Raw genomic sequence first — 22,092 nt, 5'->3', positions numbered from 1 at the left:
ACCTGTAGTGTTCTTTTGCATCATCTAGAGCAAGCTGTCTGAATTCCTCATACATTTTCTTGTTAAAGTGATCTCTGAGAAAAAAGGACCAGAAACGAAAGAGTGTATTCATTTCCTGGGATTGGCCAATTCCCAACCGTTTTCTTTCTGAAGAAAAAAAATTACAAATCAATGACAAAACAGCTAGTTTTAACTATATAAGTATACCATCTCAAAAATAAGCTGTTGGAAAAAAATTGATTTTATATTAGTCGAATATTCAATAAAAGCTCAGATGGTGTAAACTTAAACTCTCCCCAAAAAGCAGTTCAAAACAATTCTAGTTAAGTCAATTTGAATGAAATTTCTAAATTCACCTAAATCAGTTAGATATTACCTGTCAAGATATTTATAAGATCAGTTCAAAATAGTCACTTAAAAAAAATAAGCAAACTCAAAGCCTAAAAAAATTTTTTTTTTTTTTTACACAAAAGTTTAACCACTGACATATTTCACAGTGATACAGCAAAGAACTGATATAAAATGTATAAATGCTCCCCCCCCACCAAAACTGCCAATGAATTTAAAAGAAAACCAACCAATCGTATATAAATTGCCCAAAATTACTTTCTTTTACAACAAATAGGTGCTTATGTGATCAAAGTTATAAGGAAAATAAACATGCTCACAAAATCTATCAAAGATAATTTGGAATGTCTTTCCATGCAAAGTTAAAGTGGGCACCAAATAATCATATAGACATTTTTCTTAAGAATACTTGGTTTACTATATAAAAAGCAGGCAAAGAAAAAATAAATGTGGAAAAATAGTATTATATAATAGCTGACTATTGCCAGGTAAAATTTCAGAGAACATGTTTGGCATCTTACCAACGAGGCACCTTCGACGATATTTGTGGTACACTTGTTGTGTAAAGCCGTTTTCCTTTAAAAGTTCATGAGAAGGATGTTGGAACTTGGGAAGTGAGTGAGGGGTACACCCATAACTTCCTGCTTTTGGAGCACCTTCTGAAGGCGAAGCATTTGAACTGCTGTTGAAACAAAAAATGTTTGTGTTATTGCACAAACACTACATCTTTTCAGGTTTAACAAAGAATTGTCAGCCATCTTACATTAACTACTCCCAAAGCTGTTAGAACAGCATAGTTACCAAATGGCCACCACCACATTTGCATTGGCCCCAAGACGTCCTCCGACTCACACCACCACCACCACAAAAAAAAAAAAATAAAAAAGATCACCAAACTTTGAGATGAAGTGCACAGGGAGAAATCTAAGATGCCCATGGCATAAAACTAAATACAGATCTATATGCCAAAAGCAAGGGAAAGCAGAACAGCAGCCTAGGACAGGGAGGACCAAGGGTTAGGGTTGCCAACTTTCTAATCACAGAAAACTGAACACCGCTGCCCCACTGCCTTCTCCAAGGCCCTACCCCCAACTCACTGTCACTCACTCTCCCCCACCCTTGCTCACTCACTCATTTTCATTGTGCTGCAGGAGCAGGAGGGGACTCTGGGCTGGAGCCGTGGGGTTTGGGACACAGGAGGGTGCGGTCTGTGGTTTGGGTGCAGGCTCTGGGGTGGGGCCGCAGATGAAGAGTTCAGGGTGCAGAAAGGGGCTCCAGGCTGGGGCTGAGGGGTTCGGAGTGCGGGAGGGGGCTCTGGACTAGAGCATAGGGTTGGGGTGTGAGCTCCAGTAGGGAGTTTGGGTCCAAGAGGGGGCTCGAGGTTGGGGGGCAGGCTCCAGGAGGCGCTTACCTCAGACGGCTCCTACGCAGACGGGTGGCCAGGGAGCTCTGCACACTGCCCCTGCTTGCAGGTGCCGCCCCCTCAGCTCCCACTGCCTGACCAATGGGAACTGCGGAGCCCCCGTGCCCGCCCCTATGCCTAGGAGCCTAAGGGATATGTCTCCACTTCCTGGAGCTGCATCGAGCTGGTTAGGGAGCCTGTCTGTGATGCCAACTGGACTTTTAGCGGCCCGGTCAGTGGTGCTGACGGGAGCCGCCAGGATCCCTTTTCGACTGGGTGTTCTGGTTGAAAACTGGACACCTGGAAACCCTACCATGGGTCAATTGCGAAAGGAGTGGAGGGAACTGCAAGCTGAAGTAGAGATGGCGGAGTGGGTCAAGAGGAAACCCTTGACCACCTCCAGAGCTTGTTGGGTCACCTAAAAAGACAGCAACAAGAACTAGAGGATATAAGTACCTCCTAGCAGAAGATTATTGATTGTTGATAGAACTGAACAGGAATTAGTCCAATTAGGGTGTAGACAGAGAGTGGGAAACAGCTGTGCTTAATGCTGAAGCAGGACTTTAACCAAGCTTCAGACAGACAAGGAGGCCAGGAAACAGAGGCTGATGGCAGAGCTGTGAGTTCAAGGGGGTACAGTGGGCATCCAAAAGAGCCTTGAATTCAGTGGGATACAGTGGAAACCCAGACAGCACATCAGCAGCAGGCCAGAGTACAAATATTGGTCCTTTGGGGAAAGGGAAATAGGATACCTGTTTTATGGCTCCCATCATGAGGACTGGAGATCAGAAGTACTGGAGGCTGCAGAACGAGAGCTACATATAGTTCAGTGAGGGAAAGTCTACACTAGAGTGCTGCAGCAGCGGAGCTGCACTGATGCAGCTGCGCTACTGTAGCAAGTCTGGTGAAGACGTGCTATGCTGACAGGAGAGCACTCTCCCGTCAGCGTAATTACTTCACCTCTGCAAGAACGCAGAAGCTATGTCTGCGTGAGAGCATCTCCCACCAACACAGCGCTGGTGTGGACAGCACTTAGGTCGATGTAACTTACGTTGTTCAGGGGGATGTCTTTTTCACACCCCTGAGCACATAAGTTACATCAACTAAAGTGGTAGTGTAGACCAGCCCTGAGAGAAAGAGCCCTGACTGTGGAAGATCAGGACACTTACAAGGAAAGAGGTCACCTGATCTCGACAGTCACTGAGCCTCAGGGAGAATTACAGACTGCATGCAGAGACTTTGAAACCCTGGAGAAGAAAAAGAGGGTCTATATAGACTGTGATTGGTCTTGAAGGTATGAATTGTAATACTGGCATTAAGAACTGTGCAGAACTTGGGAAATTCAGGTACATATGAATGAGTTTATATGGAATTTTTTTTGGTTTGGGTTAGGGGTGAGAGCAATCCAGATGTGGCCTCACAGCTCGGGAAAAATTCTGCCTGTGAAAGAGGCAGTTTTTTTCCTAAAAACAGGGGAGAGGTATGTCATAGGGTAGCTGGCCCTAAAACTGAAGTAGGTCCAGCTCCCCTGTGCCCAAACAGGTGCTCCCTGTTGGCCCAATTAAGGGACTGGGACCTGCACCTGGGACTAACAGCTGATATGTCTCTTTGTATTCTCTCTTCACTGTTTCCCGGACATTCTTTTGTATTTTATTCTCACTTTTCTTTCCCCAATCCCGTATTCCTTCTGTCCACCAGTCCTCTTCATTTGTAAATACATTTTGCATATTCACATACTTCTCACCAATAACTGTTCCACAGGCTCTATGCACTGAATAAATCACAGCAAAATTATTCCATGATAAAAATTACTACCTCACAGAAGATGTTCTTGGCCTGTGATCTCTGGAATCCATTACCCAACCAACATGGCATTCTAGAGGAGGGTTTGTACTATGTCGTGTTTTTCTTTTTCTTGGAATCTAAGAAAACAAATGCAACATTGCAAAGTATTTCACTGATGTAACTGCAGTCACTTTCTGAAAACTGGAAAATCACAAGTGATCAGGTAAACTGCTATTTCCCCCAAACTACAGCTCAAGGTTTCATGTAGCGTATAACACATTGTGAAGTCATATGAAGTCATAAAACTCCAGCATCATAACCCAAGAACCAGTCTTAAAACAGAAATTCAATGTCTTTGGATATTTTGCCTTTTCATTATGGAATTCCTAATTACATTTACCCAACTCAAAGATGCCATTTCTTAGAACCGGAGAAAACATCAGTAAGTTAAGTTGTTTAAAACAGTGTAAGCCATCCCCGCCATTACAGAAAGAAGTGAAGATATCTAAAAGTACTGTTTCATTATGTTAATAAAAACTTTTGATCTGAGGAAACTTTATGCACAGGTTTTTCTGCTTACCTTTACATCAATGGATCTTGTTTCTTTAACAACAGGATAGAATCTTGGCGTTTTGCTGGGATCTTGTAACCTTGGGGTACGAGGTGTTTTGGGTGTTCTGGCAGGATGAACTCTTGGAGATTCAGGGACTGCTGTTGGCAGTGAACGAGCCACTGTTGTTGGAGGTACTTCTACAACACCAAACAATTTACAAGCTAGCTCATCTGTTAAATCTGTAAATAGAAAAAGATTGCTAACATACATGTATGTAGAAGTGTTTCATTTTAAGTTGACATTTAATGGACAGACACAGAATATCTTTGAAATTCATTTGGATTCTGCCTAAAAATTTCTACATTAATTAACAAAGGACAAAGTAGGAGTTTGTTGATGCAGCCCATATTGCTTAACCTCAATCTAAATTAACCCAGTTTATGTAGTTTGGGTTTTAAAAGCTCCTGTTAATCAAATTATACAAAAAACTTACTGGAAAACTATTATGACTTATAAAGAAAGTTAAGAAATTCAAAATTTCACCTCTAACTGCCTTTCCTAAACTATATTCACGGTTAGAAGTCATGTCTACATCTTGCAAATCTCTTGCCTTGATTACTGTAACCTTCTGTCCGGACTACCAACTCCAGCTTATCCAAAATGGTTCAGTTAAATCAACCCAGGAGATATCCAAGATCAGAAAAGGCTTTTATAGGAAAGAGAAGACTGGTGATTTTAGAAAAGCAACAGTAAACGGATTTAGCAAGAAACTAAGTTAGGGGAGAAAAAGAAGAATAAAAAATGTACTATAAAAAATAAGCTGAACATATTTTAAGAAAAACAGGAAAAAAAAACCTTACTTTCTCGTAACTTGTTGTTCATGTCCATTCCACATTAGGTGTGTGCACGCCGCATGCACGAGCGTCGGAAACCTTTTCCCTTAGCGGCTCCTGTTAGGCCCCCCGAGTGGCGCCACTGTGCCCCGCATATATACCCCCGCTGGCCTGACCCCCTCCAGTTCCTTCTTGCCGGCGACTCAGACAGAGGGATAGGTGGGTGGATGGTGGAATGGACATGAACACCACATCTTGAAGAACAACAGTTACGAGAAAGTAAGTAACTGCTTTTTCTTCTTCGAGTGCTTGTTCACGTCCATTCCACATTAGGTGAATTACAAGCTTACCTCTGGAGGAGGGTAAGAGTCCCAGAACAACTGCTCGGAGGACTGCTCTGCCAACTGCTGCTCCTCTCTGGCCTGCTGGTTGACCGCATAGTGGGTCATGAAGGTGTGCACCGAGGACCAGGTGGCTGCTCTGCAGGTCTCCTGGATCGGCACCTGTGATAGGAACGCTGTGGACGTCGCCTGCGCCCTGGTCAAGTGGGCCATGACCACCGGGGCCAGAACACCTGCAAGCTCATAGCACATCCGGATGCAGCTTGTAATCCAAGACTAAATCTGCTGTGCCAACACTGGGAGGCCTTTTACCCTCTTGGCTACAGCAACAAACAGCTGTGCAGATTTGCAAAAGGGCTTGATGCGCTCCAAATAGAACACCAGCGCTTGACGAACATACCATGTGTGCAAGCTGCAGTGACTCGGGTCCATAGGGGGTTTTGGGAAGAACACCGGCAGACAAATGTCCTGGCCCAGATGGAAGTGGGAGACCACCTCAGGGAGGAACTTGGGGTACGGCTGGAGCTGCACCCTGTCCTTGTGAAATACTGTGTACGGTGGCTCAGAGGTGAGGGCCCTCAGTTCAGATATCCTTCTGGCCGAGGTAATGGCAACCAGAAATGCCACCTTCCAGGAAAGGTGGAGGAGAGAATAGGTAGCAAGGGGCTCGAAAGGGGGTCCCATGAGTTTAGAACTGACCAGGTTAAGGTTCCATGGAGAGACTGGGGGGACAGGAGTACAGGAACACTCTCTCCAACCCTTTAAGGAACCACCCCACCTTTGGGTGGGAAAACACTGAGCCCCCCGAGAACCCCAGATGGAAGGCCACTAGGTGCACTCTGAGTGAGGACGGGGCTAGCCTTTGCTGCTTGAGGTGCAGGAGGTACTCCAGAATGGCGTGCACTGGGACCTGGCCCAACCGCACCTGTCGGGGTTCACACCAACATGAGAACCTTTCCCACTTGGCCATATAAGCCGCCCTGATAGAGGGCTTTCTATTGCAAAGCAGAATCTGCTGCACAGGAAGGGAGCACTGATTTTTCAGGGCGTTTAGTCACAGAGCCTCCACGCCGTCAGGTACAGTGACTGAAGGTCAGGGTGGAGAAGCCTCCCCACGTCCTGTGTAATGAGGTCCCGGTGTAGGGGCAGGACTACTGGGGCCTCCACCAACAGCTCTAGGAGCGATGAATACCAGTGTTGGCAGACCCAGGCTGGGGTGATGAGGATCACTGCCGCCCTGTCCCTGCACACCTTGAGCAGGACCTCGTGCACCAAGAGGAGCGGGGGGGAAGGCATACATCAAGCCCCCCTCCACAGGATCGCAAATGCGTCCACGAGTGAGCCCGGGCTTTGGCCCCGGAATGAGCAGAACTGCGGGCACTGAGCGTTGGCCCTGGCGGCAAACAGATCTACCCAGGCAAACCTCCACCTGCAGAAGAGCGAAAGCACAACGTCCGCTCTGAGCGTCTACTCGTGCATGTGGTATGACCTGCTGAGGGAGTCCGCCAGCTCGTTTTGTACCCCTGGGAGATAGGATGCCTCAAGCTGAATCACATGGGTTATGCAAAGGTTCCAGAGGAGAGCCTCGTGACAGAGTGGCAAGGAACGAGCCCCACTCTGCTTGTTTATATAAAACATGGCAGTAGTATTGTCTGTCAGAACTGTCACGCTGTGACCACTCAAAGTGGCGTTAAAGGTCTGGCAGGCGAGACGAACCGCCCTGAGCTCTGTCACGTTGATATGGAGCAACCGCTCTGCTCCAGACCACAACCCCCGCGGCATGAGGTCCCCCAGGTGAGCCCCCCATCTGTGGTCTAATGCGTCCGTCACCAGCATCAGATCTGGAAGTGGGGCGGCAAAGGGGACGCTTTCGCAAAGGCTGCGACTGCCACCACAGCAGGGAGTCCAGCACATCCCTTGGGGCTATCACTACCATCTATCACTACCATCTCTGCCTGGGCGGTACACCTGAGCGAGCCACACCTGCAGAGTCCTGAGTCTCAGTCTGGCATGCCTGACCACGTGCGTGCATGCTGCCATGTGGCCCAGCAGCTGCAGGCAGCACCTGACCGTTGTTGTTGGAAACTGGCACAGGGAGACAACTGCTTGTTGAATAACCCAGAATCGGGATACCCGAAGGCTTGCCCTTGCCTGCATCGTGTCCAGGACCACTCCTATGAATTCCATTCTCTGCGTGGGTACGAATGTGGACTTGCGGACGTTGACCAGGAGCCCCAGTTTGCGGAACAATCTCAGGGCCACCTCCACATGGCCCCATTCCTCTGCCTTGGATCAGCCCGTCAGGAGCCAGTCGTCAAGGTGTGGGTACACTCGGATTCTTTGCCTCCATAAGAAGGCCGCCACCCCATCATGCACTTCGTGAACACCCTTGGGGCCGCAGCTAGACCAAACGGGAGAACCGCAAACTGGTAATGTTCTCGGCCCACGGTGAAGCGTAGGAACCACCGATGTGCTGGGAAAATGGCGATATGAAAGTACGCGTCCTTCATGTCGAGGGCGGCATACCAGTCCCCCGGATCAAGGGAAGGGATGATGGTGCCCAGAGAGACCATGCGGAACCGGGTCTTGACCAGGGATTTGTTGAGCCTGTGCAGGTCTAGGATTGGGCAAAGAACCCCTTTGGCCTCGGGGATGAGGAAGTACCGGGAGTAGAACCTTTTTCCCCTTGGAGGCGGTGCCTCACGGCCTGTCTGTAGCAGCGAGCGAACTTCCTCCTCTAGGAGATGCTCATGAGAGGGGTCCCTCAAGAGGGACAGGGAAGGGGGGTGGGAGGCAAACTGCAGTGAGTACCCGTTCCGCACCATGCATAAGACCCAACTGTCTGACAAAATGGTAGACCAAGAACAGGAGAAACGGGACAGGCGGTTCAGGGAAACAAAGGGACAGATCCGGTGACTGGTCTGGTATGCTGTCCTCGAGCGCACCTTCAAAAGCCTGGCTTAGTGCCCGGCTGGGGTTTGTGCTGACCTTGGTTCTGGCCCGGCACATTGTTGTTATTGTGCCGTCGCCTGTTATCCCTGCCTCGCCTACGGTAAGGCTCATGCCTATAGTGAGGCTGGTACTGGCATTGAGGGGAAGGCTGCGGCTTAAAGGGCTTCCTCTGGGTCGCCGGGGTGTGCATCCCCAGCAACTTGAGAGTAGCTTATGAGTCCTTGAGGCTATGCAGCCTCGCGTCTGTCTGGTCCGAGAAGAGCCCAGACCCTTCAAAGGGGAGATCCTGGAGCGTATTCTGGACCTCGGGGGGCAGGCCTGACTCCTGGAGCCACACCAAGCACCTCATGACCACCCCGACGCGATAGTTCTAGCCCCGCATCTGCCGAATCCAAGGAGGCCTGGAGAGAAGTCTTGGCTACCGCCTTGCCCTCATCCACCAGGGCCGTGAACTCCTGTTGGGAACCTTGAGGGAGGGTGTCCTTAAATTTCCCCACCGCCGTCCAGGAGTTGAAATTGTGCCTGTTGAGGATAGCCTGCTGGTTTAGATTCATAGATACTAAGGTCAGAAGGGACCATTCTGATCATCTAGTCCGACCTCCTGCACAGCGCAGGCCACAGAATCTCACCCACCCACTCCTATGAAAACCTCACCCATGTCTGAGCTATTGAAGTCCTTAAATCATGGTTCAAAGACTTCAAGGAGCAGAGAAGCCTCCCTCAAGTCAACCATGCCCCATGCTACAGAGGAAGGCGAAAAACCTCCAGGACCTCTCCAATCTGCCCTGGAGGAAAATTCCTTCCCGACCCCAAATATGGCGATCAGCTAAACCTTAGCATATGGGCAAGATTCACCAGCCACATACTGCAGAAAATTCTTTCCTGGGTAACTCAGATCCCATCCATCTAATATCCCATCTCAGGGGATTTGGCCTATTTACCCTGAATATTTAAAGATCAATTACTTACCAAAATCCCATTATCCCATCATACCATCTCCTCCATAAACTTATCAAGTAGAATCTTAAACCAGATAGATCTTTTGCCCCCACTGCTTCCCTTGGAAGGCTATTCCAAAACTTCACTCCTCTGATGGTTAAAAACCTTCGTCTGATTTCAAGTCTAAACTTCCTGGTGTCCAGTTTATACCCATTTGTTCTTGTGTCCACATTGGTCCTGAGCTGAAACAATTCCTCTCCCTCTCCTGTATTTATCCCTCTGATATATTTATAGAGAGCAATCATATCTCCCCTCAACCTTCTTTTGGTTAGGCTAAACAAGCCAAGCTCCTTAAGTCTCCTTTCATAAGACAAGTTTTCCATTCCTCGGATCATCCTAGTAGCCCTTCTCTGTACCTGTTCCAGCTTGAATTCATCCTTTTTAAACATGGGAGACCAGAACTGCACACAGTATTCTAGGTGAGGTCTCACCAGTGCCTTGTATAACGGTACTAAAACCTCCTTATCCCTACTGGAAATGCCTCTCCTGATGCATCCCAAAACCACATTAGCTTTTTTCACAGCCATATCACATTGGCAGCTCATAGTCATCCTATGATCAACCAATACTCCAAGGTCCTTCTCCTCTTCCGTTACTTCTAATTGATGCATCCCCAATTTATAACTAAAATTCTTGTTATTAATCCCTAAATGCATAACCTTACACTTCTCACTATTAAATTGACTCCTATTACTATTAGTCCAGTTTACAAGGTCATCCAGATCCTTCTGTATAATATCCCGATCCTTCTCCGAATTGGCAATACCTCCCAGCTTTGTATCATCTGCAAACTTTATTAGCACACTCCCACTTTTTGTGCCAAGGTCAGTAATAAAAAGATTAAATAAGATTGGTCCCAAAACCGATCCCTGAGGAACTCCACTGGTAACCTCCCTCCAACCTGACAGTTTGCCTTTCAGTAGGACCCGTTGCAGTCTCCCCTTTAACCAGTTCCTTATCCACCTTTTGATGTTCATATTGATCCCCATCTTCTCCAATTTAACTAATAATTCCCCATGTGGCACGGTATCAAATGCCTTACTGAAATCTAGGTAAATTAGATCCACTGCATTTCCTTTATCTAAAAAATCTGTTACTTTTTCAAAAAAGGAGATTAGGTTGGTTTGGCACGATCTACCTTTTGTAAAACCATGTTGTATTTTGTCCCATTTACCATTGACTTCAATGTCCTTAATTAATTTCTCCTTCAAAATTTTTTCCAGGACCTTGCATACTACAGATTAGCAATCTGGTTAGCAATCCTCAATTGAAGGCCCCCAGATGAGTACACCTTTCTACCAAAAAGGTCCAGGCGTTTCGCCTCCTTGGCCTTACGGGCCGGGGCCTGCTGTCCATAGTGCTTCCTTTTGTTCACCGCCGAAACCACTAGAGAGCATGGACTTGGGTGGCAAAATAGGAACTCATAGCCCTTAGATGGGGCAAAGTATTTATGCTCCACCCCTTTAGCCTTTGGAGCGCTGGAGGCCAGGGTCTGCCGTATAGTCTTAAAGGTAGACTGAATAGACTTAATGAGCAGGAGTGCTATTCTGGATGGACCTTCGGGGCTCAAAATGTCCACCATGGGGTCCTCCTGCTCAACCATCTCCTCGGCCTGCAACCCCAAATTTTGGGCAACTTTGCGCAGCAGTTCCTGGTGGGCTCTATGGTCTATTGGTGGAGGGCCGGACAACTCTGTACCGGGGAAAGATGAGGAGGTTAGCTGCTGCTTGACCCCCTCTGGTTGGTCCGCCTGCTCCCCATCTCCTGTGGTAGGAGCCCCCGGCTCAGGCTGGGGCAGGAGTCCATGGGACGGCACCAGGTTCGGTGCCGGACTCTCCGGTCTATGCTGGGGGGGGATGCTGGAGGCCTGGATACTGTTGCCTCCAGCACTGTCTGGCATCGGTGCGGGCACCGGGACCGCTGCACCGAGTAACTTGCCCTGGACAGGGCCCCTTGGTGCTCCCGATAGGTCCAGGGGGTCCAGAAGGGCCAATGGCCTGGCAGCACCCATTGGGGTTGGCAGCTCCTGAGGGTCCCTGCTGTCCAGGCCCCGGTGTGGGTAGCTATAGCAGCTGGAGCTGGCATTGGACTGCGGGGACACCAATCGCAAAGGCCATGGCAGTGCCAACGATCTGCGCTGGCGGGAGAACAAGCGGCTCCTGGCTGCGTGGGACCGGAAGCGGTACCGGTATCCCCAGGACCTGTGCCGGCGTTCCCTGGACTGGGACCATCTGCGGGAGACCTCTGGCGAGGGCTGTCTCAACTCCTCCCAGTACCAGTCTCTGGGTGGTGCTGGAGAGCGGCATGCCCTTTCTGGTGTTTCTTCGCATCGACCCGCTGCCGGTGCTACAACCTCCTTCTGGGCTGCTGGCAAGTGCGAGTCTGCAGAGTCGGAGCTCGACCAGGACCAACTCCGGGACGGTGTCTTTGAGCGACACACCACTGCCAGCTTGCCCCGCGATGGCACCCGAGGCGTGGGTGCCTGAGGGTTCTCCCCATACGGGAGGGGGCTTGACACTGACAGCTCGATGAGGTCCCTTGCAGTTTCAAAGGTGCCAGGCGTAGAGGGCTGATCCGTTATGCCCTCGAGCCCATCGTCCACACTAAGCTCACTTAGGTCTGGGCTCGTTGGGGCTTGTGCTGCTGGGACCGCCTGTGCCAGCGCTGGTCCCGTGGCCTTCCTGCTCTTGTTGGCGCTCGGTGCCTTGGGAGGCGGCAGCCTCCTGTGCAGGGAACGACCACGCCTTCCTTTAGGCTGCGTCGGGGAAGACTATCGGTGCTGGGGCCTAGCCTGGCGTTCCAGGGCCAACAGTTTATGGTTCTTCGCCGGTGCCGGGTCTCCCAACGGCTCGGGGGCACTATGCACCGAGGAAGGCTGAGGCAGCGTCGTGCACTCCGGGCCTGGCAGCTGCAATACGGCCTCCATCAACAGTTGCTTTAGGCGAAAGTCTCTCTCTTTCCTTTTCCTTGGCTTGAACGCCTTTGCAAATCCTACACCTTTCAGTTTGATGTCCAGGCAACGTAGACACGTGGGGGTCACTAACTGTCATAGGTTTGCGGCACATGGTGCAAGCCTTGAAGCTGTGGGCCTGTGGCATGCCCCGTGGCCCGTGCTGGAGGCCTCCAGGCACCTAATCACTTAAGTGTTCACAATCTATATGTAAAACGAACTGATAACACCTACTCTAAAGGCTAAAGCTCTTCTACGAGAGAGAGGTTATTCCAACGCCGCCACGGACGGTAAGGAGGAACTGGACGGGGTCAGGCCGGCAGGGTATATATGCAGGGCGCAGTGGTGCCACTCGGGGGGCCTGCCGGGAGCCGCTAAGAGAAAAAGTTTCCGACGCTTGTGCACGCGGTGTGCGTACACCTAATGTGGAATGGACGTGAACAAGCACTCGAAGAAGAAATGTCAGTGATTTTCTATCAAGCTTTCTATAATCACTTAAATAAATGTTTAAGAGATAACATTACTTAAACTCTTGTTGAAGTCCTAGTATTTCTATGGCTTGATCTCATTACAAGAAAGCTGTCATGTTGCTAACAGTCATGAAGATATACAGGATGGGGAAAAAATTTTGCACATACACAAAAAACCTATGGAGAACATGGTGACTAACCTATGTACATTTTAACACAAATGCTTTAGAAAATTTTGCTTTCTTTTTGTTTGCATTTTAAGCAAAAGTAGTCATTTTAGAATCAGATAATCTGTACTTTTCCTTATGAGCCAATGTTTTCTTGATTTCATTTCCCCGTGTGTGTGTGTGTGTGAGTGTGTGTGTGAGAGAGAGAGAGAGAGAGAGTGTTCGTTCCTCTTTTTGCTGCCAGATGGAATTAGATTGCCCTGTAAGAGGCAAGTTAGGTGCCTAACTTGCTTAGGCCTTTTTGAAGTATCACTAAGACCCTATCTATATCTTTAGGCTCCTAAAACTTTTTAAAATCTAGCTCTACATTGTTTATAAATTGCAGCCACTAGACTGCAATGTGGTAACAAATCTGAACAATGGTAAAATTGACGAAAGTGCTTCAATGAATTTGGTGCCCAAGTTCTATTTTCAAACCTGACTTAGGCACTTCCTAAGTCTCAATGACTTTTGATGAGCTTCTGGTTCTCCTCAGCACCTAACTAATTTTGGACTCCGAAGTCACCCAAGCTCTTTTGACAAATTTTCTCCAAATCTAATTCTATCCAGAGGCAGCTATGGTGTACGCATACCATTGTCTTACACAAAGAGGGAGGAAATTAATTAGAAAAGGTCCGTCTTGGGGCAGATGGGTATAAATTCTATCTAAAATTCTTAAACATCTCAAGCTAGACAAGTACAAGTTGAAACACAGGCTTGTATATATTGAGATTTAAAAATCAGTGTCAAAACATACTACTTTGATTTTCAATATTACAATTCCTGATGTTTCTGTAAATTACAGTAGCAATTTAATGGAAATAAAACATTCATAAAACAAATTTTGATGCTTTGATAACAAACTGTATTCATTTATGGAAACAATGAATTATCTAAAAACTACACAAGAACAGCCACAATGGTTCAAACCAATAGTCATTCTAACCAGTATCCTATCTTCCGACCATGGTCAATGCAAGGTGCCTCAATACTCCTGGTGAAATTCTGCACTACTGCACAGGTACAGAATTCATGTTGTCCGTAGGTTGGTTTGCTTCCCTGCAGAAAAATGACTTCTGAGGAGAAGCCACAAGAGCAGTCATTCATCCTGCCCTGGCACCCCAGAGCAGCTGGCAGACACATAAATCAGTGTGGGAGGGAGGCAAGAGAGGCATGGATGTGCATGTGTGGAAAGATGTCAATCACTGCTGGGGAGGCGAGACAGAGAAGCGTGGGAACAAGAGAGAGACTGTCCCTCTTGCTTGCCATTGTGATGCGCCCAGCATGGAGGGGCAGGTCTAAGCGTTATGTGGAGGTAGGCCTGAGGCAGGCCTGTCCCCTCAGGCAGAGCAAAATGTAGCAGTCTGCCTGCTTAGTTGTTCCCATTGCGTTAGTGAATTGTTCCCATTCTTCGTGAATTTCCCCAGAAGCATAAAACAGGTGTAAAAGTTTTAAGGCTCCTTTACATTGCCAGAGTGGTGTAAAGGAGCCTTATTGTAAAGGACTGTATGGGCTTATGGCGGTTTAGTGATTAGAACTGGTCTAAATTTTTGAACTGAAAAATTTTCCTATCAAAATGTGCTTCATGAACTGTTTACTACTGACCTTGCTGGAGATGGTCAGTTGCCAATATAAATTGCGAGTTTGACTCCGCAGCCCTTACTTGCTCTTCAGTTGCCTATGATGTAATACTGAGCATATGGCTGCATATATTAGTTGACTAATAACTAGAAATAAAGGGTCACACCTAGCTACATTATTATTAGATAAGGGGGTTTGGGGATTTCCTTCAATGCTCCCCATTCCCATTCTTCATCCAGCTCAGCTGCATCCCCGCCTGTGTCATATCTCCCTGTGTACCATCACAAAATAGCAGAGATCATCCTGAGGCACTTTTGCCAATAGATTAAACTTTATCGACCTTTACAGTGGTACAAGACTTTTTTTTTTTTGGTCAGGTACATGCTTGATTTAAAATCTTCAATACATTATTTATGGTTGGTTAAGGAATACAGGGACAGGGGCTGTTATTCTGAAATCTGCCAGCTGGTGGGTCTCCAGCAGGTCATCTTTAGCTGAGGATGGCAAGAGAGTAGTGTGCGGACCATGCTCTTTCCCCCACCCTTCCTTGTTTCCTATGTAGGGATTGGCATAGTCAGTCAGGAATCTTCCATACCAAGGGAATCCTCAGCTAGGAAAATCTATGTGCTTTTTTGCTTTTTTCCTGAGAGAGAGTGGCACAAAGAGGTTAGATTAGAGCTCAAGATCTATTTTATTTATTGTGATTTTTTTCTGTATTGTAGTTTAAATAAATTACCAAAATAATTGCAACAGGTGTGATTACATTGTGTTATTTTGATGAAGAAAACATGCAGAATTTTAAAGTATTGTGCGCAGAAGTTTAAATATTTTGGTGCAGAATTCCCCCAGGAGTACTCAGAGTGAATGAATAGAACAGGCAAATCATCGAGTGATGCCTCCATCATCCACTCCCAGCTTCTGGCAATCAGAGGCAAGGGACACCGAGAGCATGGGGTTACTTCCCTGACCATCTTGGCTAATAGTTATTGATGGATCTAATCTCAAACTAATAAAATTAAATTGCTTTTAAATGATTATTGCGAGCCTCAATATTTCCTACACAAGATAGGAGACTGCCTGGTAAGTTTAACTCTTTGATGTACTGTATAGCAATATGATAAAGCCAAATATAGTAATGTGACAAATCCAAATTTTAAATGTCTGTATCAAATGGAAAAATCTTTGGATTGTAAAATATTTATTTTTTTCCTTAACATCTGTATCCTAGTGACCATAATGCCCCACTTCAACAACAGCTTTTGCTTTGCATGTTGTAATGGCATGTTGCAGCATAGAACACTTTCTGTTGGTCTGTAGTTGTAGTGAAGTAACTGAAATTCTTGCTTATTTGTACTGATGCTGATGCACATTCGTTTATTTTCCTGTATCAACATACAGTATCTCTAATGGAGTACAGGCTAATTAAAATATCTTTTAGATAGAGCTTTGGTTAAAAAAACCAAACCAAAAAAACCTAAAAAGACTACAGTCAGAACCAAAATTAAATCACATGAAGTTTCTTTAAAGCAGGATTTCTTAAACACCCCTCCAGCTTTCTTTGGGTGCTCTACAGAGCTCTGCCCTTGATTCCTTACTCTTCTCCCGCTACACCTCAGCACTGGGTTCTCTCATCCAGAAACAAATTCAACTTCCTCACAAATGATTCAGAGATCTCTCTGTACTCCAGACCGGTTTCCTGCTGTCCAAACTAAATCTCAGCCTGTCTCTCTGACATCTTTTTGAGGATGTCTAGCTGTGAGCTCAAGCTCAACATGGCTAAAACAGAGTTCTTACTTTTCTTCCCCCTAAGCTGTTCCCTCACTCTACCTCCTTTCGGGATCACTGACACCACCACCATTCTACTCTGACTGAGGTGTATAACCTGGGTGTCATCTTTAACTTGGATCTTTCTCTAGGGCCTCACATCCAGGCTATGTCTAAGTCTTGCTGATTCTTTTGCATTTCCCAGATACGGCCTTTCCTATTCACAACACAGCTAAAACTTTCATCCAGGCTCTCATCTTACGTCTCAATTACATAACATCCTTTTCTTTGGCTTTCACAAATGCAATCTTGCCCTGTTGGTAATGTTCTTTACAGCAGCATTCTGAGTGGGTTTTTTTTGACCATGTCATCTTTCTCTTGCAGGATGGATTGATTTAAATCAAGGAGATATAAATTGCTGATTTCAATAATGATTTAAATCACCAAGTGGAAAGCTTTAATTTACATCAGATTTTAAACAACTTTTCCATTATTATTTCAAGTATCGGGGTAGCCGTGTTAGTCTGTATCTACAAAAACAACAAGGAGTCGGTGGCACCTGAAGACCAACAGGTTTGAGCATAAGCCCCACTTCTTCAGATGCATGGAGAGAAAATTACAGATGCAGACATAAATATACTGACACATGAAGAGAAGGGAGTCATCTCAAGTGGAGAACCAGTGTTGACATGGCCAATTCAATCAGGGTCGATGTAGTTCACTCCCAATAATAGATAAGGAGGTGTCAATTCCAAGAGAGGCGAAGCTGCATTTGTAATGAGCCAGCCACTCCCAGTCCCTATTCAAGCCCAAATGAATGGTGTTAAATTTGCAAATGAATTTTAGTTCTGCTGTTTCTCTTTGAAGTCCATTTCTGAAGCTTTTTTATTCAAGTAAAGCTACTTTCAAATCTGTTATAGAATGTCCAGGAAAATTGACATGTTCTGCTACTGGCGTTTGCACGTTACCATTCCTGATGTCAGATTTGTGTCCACTTATTCTTTTATGTCGGGACTGTCCGGTTTGGGCAATGTACATTGCAGAGGGGCATTGCTGGCACTTGATGGCATATATAACATTAGTAGACATGCAGGTTAATGAGCCTCTGATGGTGTGGCTGATATGGTTGGGTCCTCGAATGGTGTCGTGAGAGTAGATATGGGGACAAAGTAAGCAACCAGGTTTGCTATAGGGATTGGTTACTGGGTTAGTGTTTCTGTGGGTGTGGAGTGTAGTTGACAGTGAGTATTTGCTTCAGGTTGCGGGGCTGTCTGTAAGCAAGGATTGGCCTACCTCCCAAGGTTTGGGAGAGTGAGGAATAGTTTTCCAGGATAGGTTGTAGATCTTTGATGATGCACTGGAGAGGTTTTAGTTGGGGGTTGTATGTGATGACCAGTGGTGTTCTGTTATTTTCCTTGTTGGGCCTGTCCTGTAGTAGGTGACTTCTGGGTATCCATCTCGCTCTGTCAATCTGTTTCCTCACTTCCCCAGGTGGGTATTGTAATTTTAAAAATACTTGATAGAGATCTTATAGGTGTTTGTCTCTGTCTGAGGGATCGGATCAAATTTGGTTGTATCTTAGGGCTTGGCTGTAGACAATGGATCGTGTGATGTGTCCTGGATGGAAGCTGGAGGCATGTAGGTAAGTATAGCGGTCAGTAGGTTTCCAGTATAGGTGGTGTTTATATGACCATCATTTATTTGCACTGGAGAGTCCAGGAAGTGGATCTCTTGTGTGGACTGGTCCAGGCTGAGGCTGATGGTCGTCTCCAACTTAAGGAATATTTTCAACATACCACTGAACAGTGCACTGACCCACAGGAACCCTCCTACCAACACTACAAGAAGAGGAGTTCTGTGAGGACTCCTGACAATCAAAATGACAGACTGGACTTCTACATAGAGTCCTTCCGCAGACATGCACAGGCTGAAATTGTGAACAAACGCATCACTTGCCCCATAACTTCAGCCGTTCAGAATGCAAAGCCATCCACAGCCTCAGAAACAATTCTGACATTATAATCAAAGGGGCTGACAAAGGAGGTGCTGTAGTCATAATGAAGTTGGATTAAGAACAGGAGTTTGCCAGGCAACTCTCCAACACCACATTCTACAGGCCACTATTCTCTGACCCCACTGAGGAGTACCAAAAGAAACTACACCATCTGCTCAAGAAAATCCCTGCTATAGCACAGGAACAAATCTACAAGGACACACCCCCAGAGCCCCAACCAGGGGTATTCCATCTGATACCCAAGATTCATAAACCTGGAAACCCTGGATGCGTCATCATCTCAGGCATTGGCACGCTTATAGCAAGATTATCTGGTTATTTGGACTCTCTCCGCAGATCCTACGCAACCAGCACTCCTAGCTATCTTCGAGACACCACCGACTTTCTGAGGAAGCTACAATGCACTGTTGATCTTCCTGAAAACACCATCCTGGCCACCATGGATGTAGAAGCTCTTTATACCAATATTCCACATGAGGATGGACTATAAACTGTCAACAGTATTCCTGATGAGGCCACTGCATACCGGGTGCTTGAGCTTCATGACTTTGTCCTCACCCACAACCATTTCATATTTGGGGACAACTTATTCCTTCAGGTCAGTGGCACTGCTATGGGTACCTGCATGGCCCCACAGTATGCCAAGATTTTTATGGCTAACTTAGAACAACACTTCCTCAGCTCTCGTCTCCTAGCGCCCCTCCTCTACTTGCACTACATTTATGACATCTTCATCATATGGACCCAAAGGAAGGAGGCCCTTGAAGAATTCCACCATAATTTCAACAATTTCCACCCCACCATCAACCATTCCACACAAGAGATCCACTTCCTGGACACTACAGTGCAAATAAGTGATAGTCACATAAACACCACCCTATATCAGAAACCTACTGATCGCTATACTTACCCACATGCCTCCAGCTTCTATCCAGGACACACCACACGATCCATTGTCAACAGCCAAGCTCTAAGATACAACCACATTTGCTCCAATCCCTCAGATAGAGACAAACACCTACAAGATCTCTATCAAGCATTCTTAAAACTACAGTACCCACCTGGAGAAGTGAGGAAACAGACTGACGGAGCGAGATGGATACCCAGAAGTCACCTACTACAGGACAGGCCCAACAAAGAAAATAACAGAACGCCGCTAGCTGTCACCTTCAGCCCCCAACTAAAACCTCTCCAGTGCATCATCAAAGATCTACAACCTATCCTGAAAAATGATCCCTCACTCTCACAGATCTTGGGAGACAGCCCAGTCCTCACTTACAGACAGCCCTCCAACCTGAAGCAAATACTCTCCAGCAACCACCCAACAAAAACACTAACCCAGAAATCTATCCTTGCAACAAAGCCCGATGTCAATTCTGTCCACATATTTATTCAAGTAACAGCATCATAGGAGCTAATCACATTAGCCACGCCATCAGGGGCTCATTCACCTGCACATCTACCAATGTGATATATGCCATCATGTGCCAGCAATGCCCCTCTGCCATGTACAATGGCCAAACCCGACAGTCTCTATGCAAAAGAATAAATGGACAAATCTGACAACAGGAATCAGAACATTCAAAAACGGTAGGAGAACACTTCAACCTCTCTGGCCACTCAATAAAAGATTTAAGGGTGGCAATTTTACAACAGAAAAGTTTCAAAAAGAGACTCCAAAGAGAAACTGCTGAGCTTGAATTAATATGCAAACTAGATACCATTAAGTTGGGTTTGAATAGAGACTGGGAATGGCTGGGTCATAACACATATTGAATCTATTTCCCTATGTTAAGTATCCTCACATCTTCTTGTCAACTGTCTAAATGGGCCATCCTGATTATCACAACAAGTTTTTTTCTCCTGCTGATAATAGCTCATCTTAATTAATCAGCCTCTTACAGTTTGTATGGCAACTTCCACCTTGTATGTGTGTGAGCGCGCGCACGCACACGCGCACATGCATGCATATCTCTTCTTACTATATGTTCCATTCTATGTATCCGATGAAGTGGGCTGTAGCCCATGAAAGCTTATGCTCTAATAAATTTGTTAGTCTCTAAGGTGCCACAAGTACTCCTGTTCTTTTTACCTACTACAATGAGGTCCTGGTCCATGACTGGAGTTCTTGGGCACGAGAATAATACAAGTAACAAAAATAATAAAGAAAGTACAATTATATTACCTTGTTGTGACCTTGTAGGCCCTGGAGGAACTTCCTGGTTTGGCTCAGGTGTAAGACTGTCAAACTCTTCTTTACTGATGAGATTTAGTTTCTTAAAGTTTTCAACCTCTTGCTGAATTTGAAGAAAGAATTTCACAATTACAAAATAGAAAAGTGACAATTGTATATCAATCGTAAAAATGTCAAGTTCACAGAATTGGGTTGCACCAGCCATGCAACATGTCAAGCAGAATTCATTCACAATTGATCCTACACAACCACAGTCCTTTCTGTTGAATTTAAGAGGCTGGGAGGTTGCACACAGCAAGCTTGTGAGAGAAAATGGAAGATGAAGCAGCCTCTGGACACATGCAATGAGCTTGGCTTATAGAAGCAAAGTATGCACCCCATAGTATAGTTTGCAATGACCATAATTCATGAAAGTAAAAGTAACACCCTACTTTCATAAATGAGGAACAGAACCCTGATTTTCCAAGTTTCTGTTCTGTGCCCAAACAACGAAACCATCTTTCCTCTACAGTAAGGTGTGCAAAGGAAGCTTTGGCAGTTGGGGGGGGTGGGGAGGGAGGGGACAGACAGAGAGTAAATAGGAGATGCCCACTCCATCCCTCCTCAGCCCAAACCCCCATCTCTCCCCATTTCAACATTAAAAACAAAGAATTTCAGGAGCAACTAGTAACTTTGGTTGCCCAACTTGAAATTCATTAAAGAAATCTGGTTTTTCAGAGGGTGGATGCTAAATACTTTCAGAAAAATGAGGCCTCTTTGAAGCATCTCAAGTTGGGAACCCAAAAATCAATGCACCCAAAAAACAACTCACTAAGCACTTCTGAAAATCTTGACCAACATTTAAAAGGATGGGGTGGGAGAAAACATTTACCCCTTTATTTTTCTACTGTCCTCTTCCAGTTTACTGTACAGTCGCCTCGCATTTTCTAGCTTTTTCTTCTTCTTTTCCCATCCTTTTATCTATTTCCCCTTTTCTTTACTAGCTCCCATCCTTTTGTCCCCTTTCCCTGCTCCATTCTGAAATAGGGTCCTGCCACCATGATTTGCCTCAATCCAGTGCTCACCCAGGGTGGAAGAAGATGAAAGTACAAACACTATCCTAAATAGGATGCAAAAAGAAAAGGAGTACTTGTGGCACCTTAGAGACTAACAAATTTATTAGAGCATAAGCTTTCGTGAGCTAATAGGATGGTAATCCAGCTCAGCTCCCTGTAAACTTGCAACTCACAGCACTGCCCAAAGTCAGAAGTGGACCCGACAATGAGCAGGGAGGACTAACTCACAAAGAGAGGTTCCTTGGAATGACCGATCAGGGAACAACATGCGACAGGGCAGGAGTGGAGAAATCTGGGTTCCTGAGGTGCCAGCAACTCAGCTAGCTTGCTGCCACATTCACTGGCCAGCTACTTGTTATAAAATACACAAAAAAAGTGGTATAAAACCACCAGTGTGTTTAAAAATCCATTGGTTCTAGACAGAGATGTTTGTCCTTTTGGGACACAGGCCACCTTAGTAGTATTCCATATTACAATATATAGACTAAACTTCCACAAGTTCACTCCTGTTTTGTTGACCCACAGATGGGCAAGGAAATAGAAATCTAGACTAAAATGAGGTTGTCGATATTAAATCTGGCATTTTACTTACACTTTCATGCCAACTAACTTTATAGATGACAAAAAATTGAAGATAAATTTACA

General features: G+C 46.0%; 1 protein-coding gene across 5 annotated transcripts in view; it reads right to left on the bottom strand.

The window, feature by feature from the left end:
- The window catches only part of LARP1B (La ribonucleoprotein 1B), a 109,965-nt gene that overhangs the window by 7,241 nt on the left and 80,632 nt on the right, over positions 1 to 22,092 (bottom strand). For 2 of the 5 annotated variants that reach the window (XM_038398230.2, XM_043513401.1), the window contains exons 12-16: positions 20,384 to 20,495; positions 4,116 to 4,327; positions 3,566 to 3,672; positions 870 to 1,030; positions 3 to 147 (exon numbers count right to left, since the gene is read on the bottom strand). In XM_038398230.2, the coding sequence (XP_038254158.1) occupies positions 3 to 147; positions 870 to 1,030; positions 3,566 to 3,672; positions 4,116 to 4,327; positions 20,384 to 20,495 (737 nt within the window). The remainder of the gene's footprint in view (positions 1 to 2; positions 148 to 869; positions 1,031 to 3,565; positions 3,673 to 4,115; positions 4,328 to 20,383; positions 20,496 to 22,092) is intronic. The other 3 variants (XM_043513402.1, XM_043513403.1, XM_043513404.1) reach the window with 3 other exon arrangements.

This window comes from Dermochelys coriacea, chromosome 4 (assembly GCF_009764565.3).
Source record: "Dermochelys coriacea isolate rDerCor1 chromosome 4, rDerCor1.pri.v4, whole genome shotgun sequence".
NCBI classification, from domain to species: Eukaryota; Metazoa; Chordata; order Testudines; family Dermochelyidae; genus Dermochelys; species Dermochelys coriacea.
The sequence above is the reverse complement of the archived record's forward strand: the minus strand, read 5'-3'. Positions and strand labels throughout refer to the sequence as shown.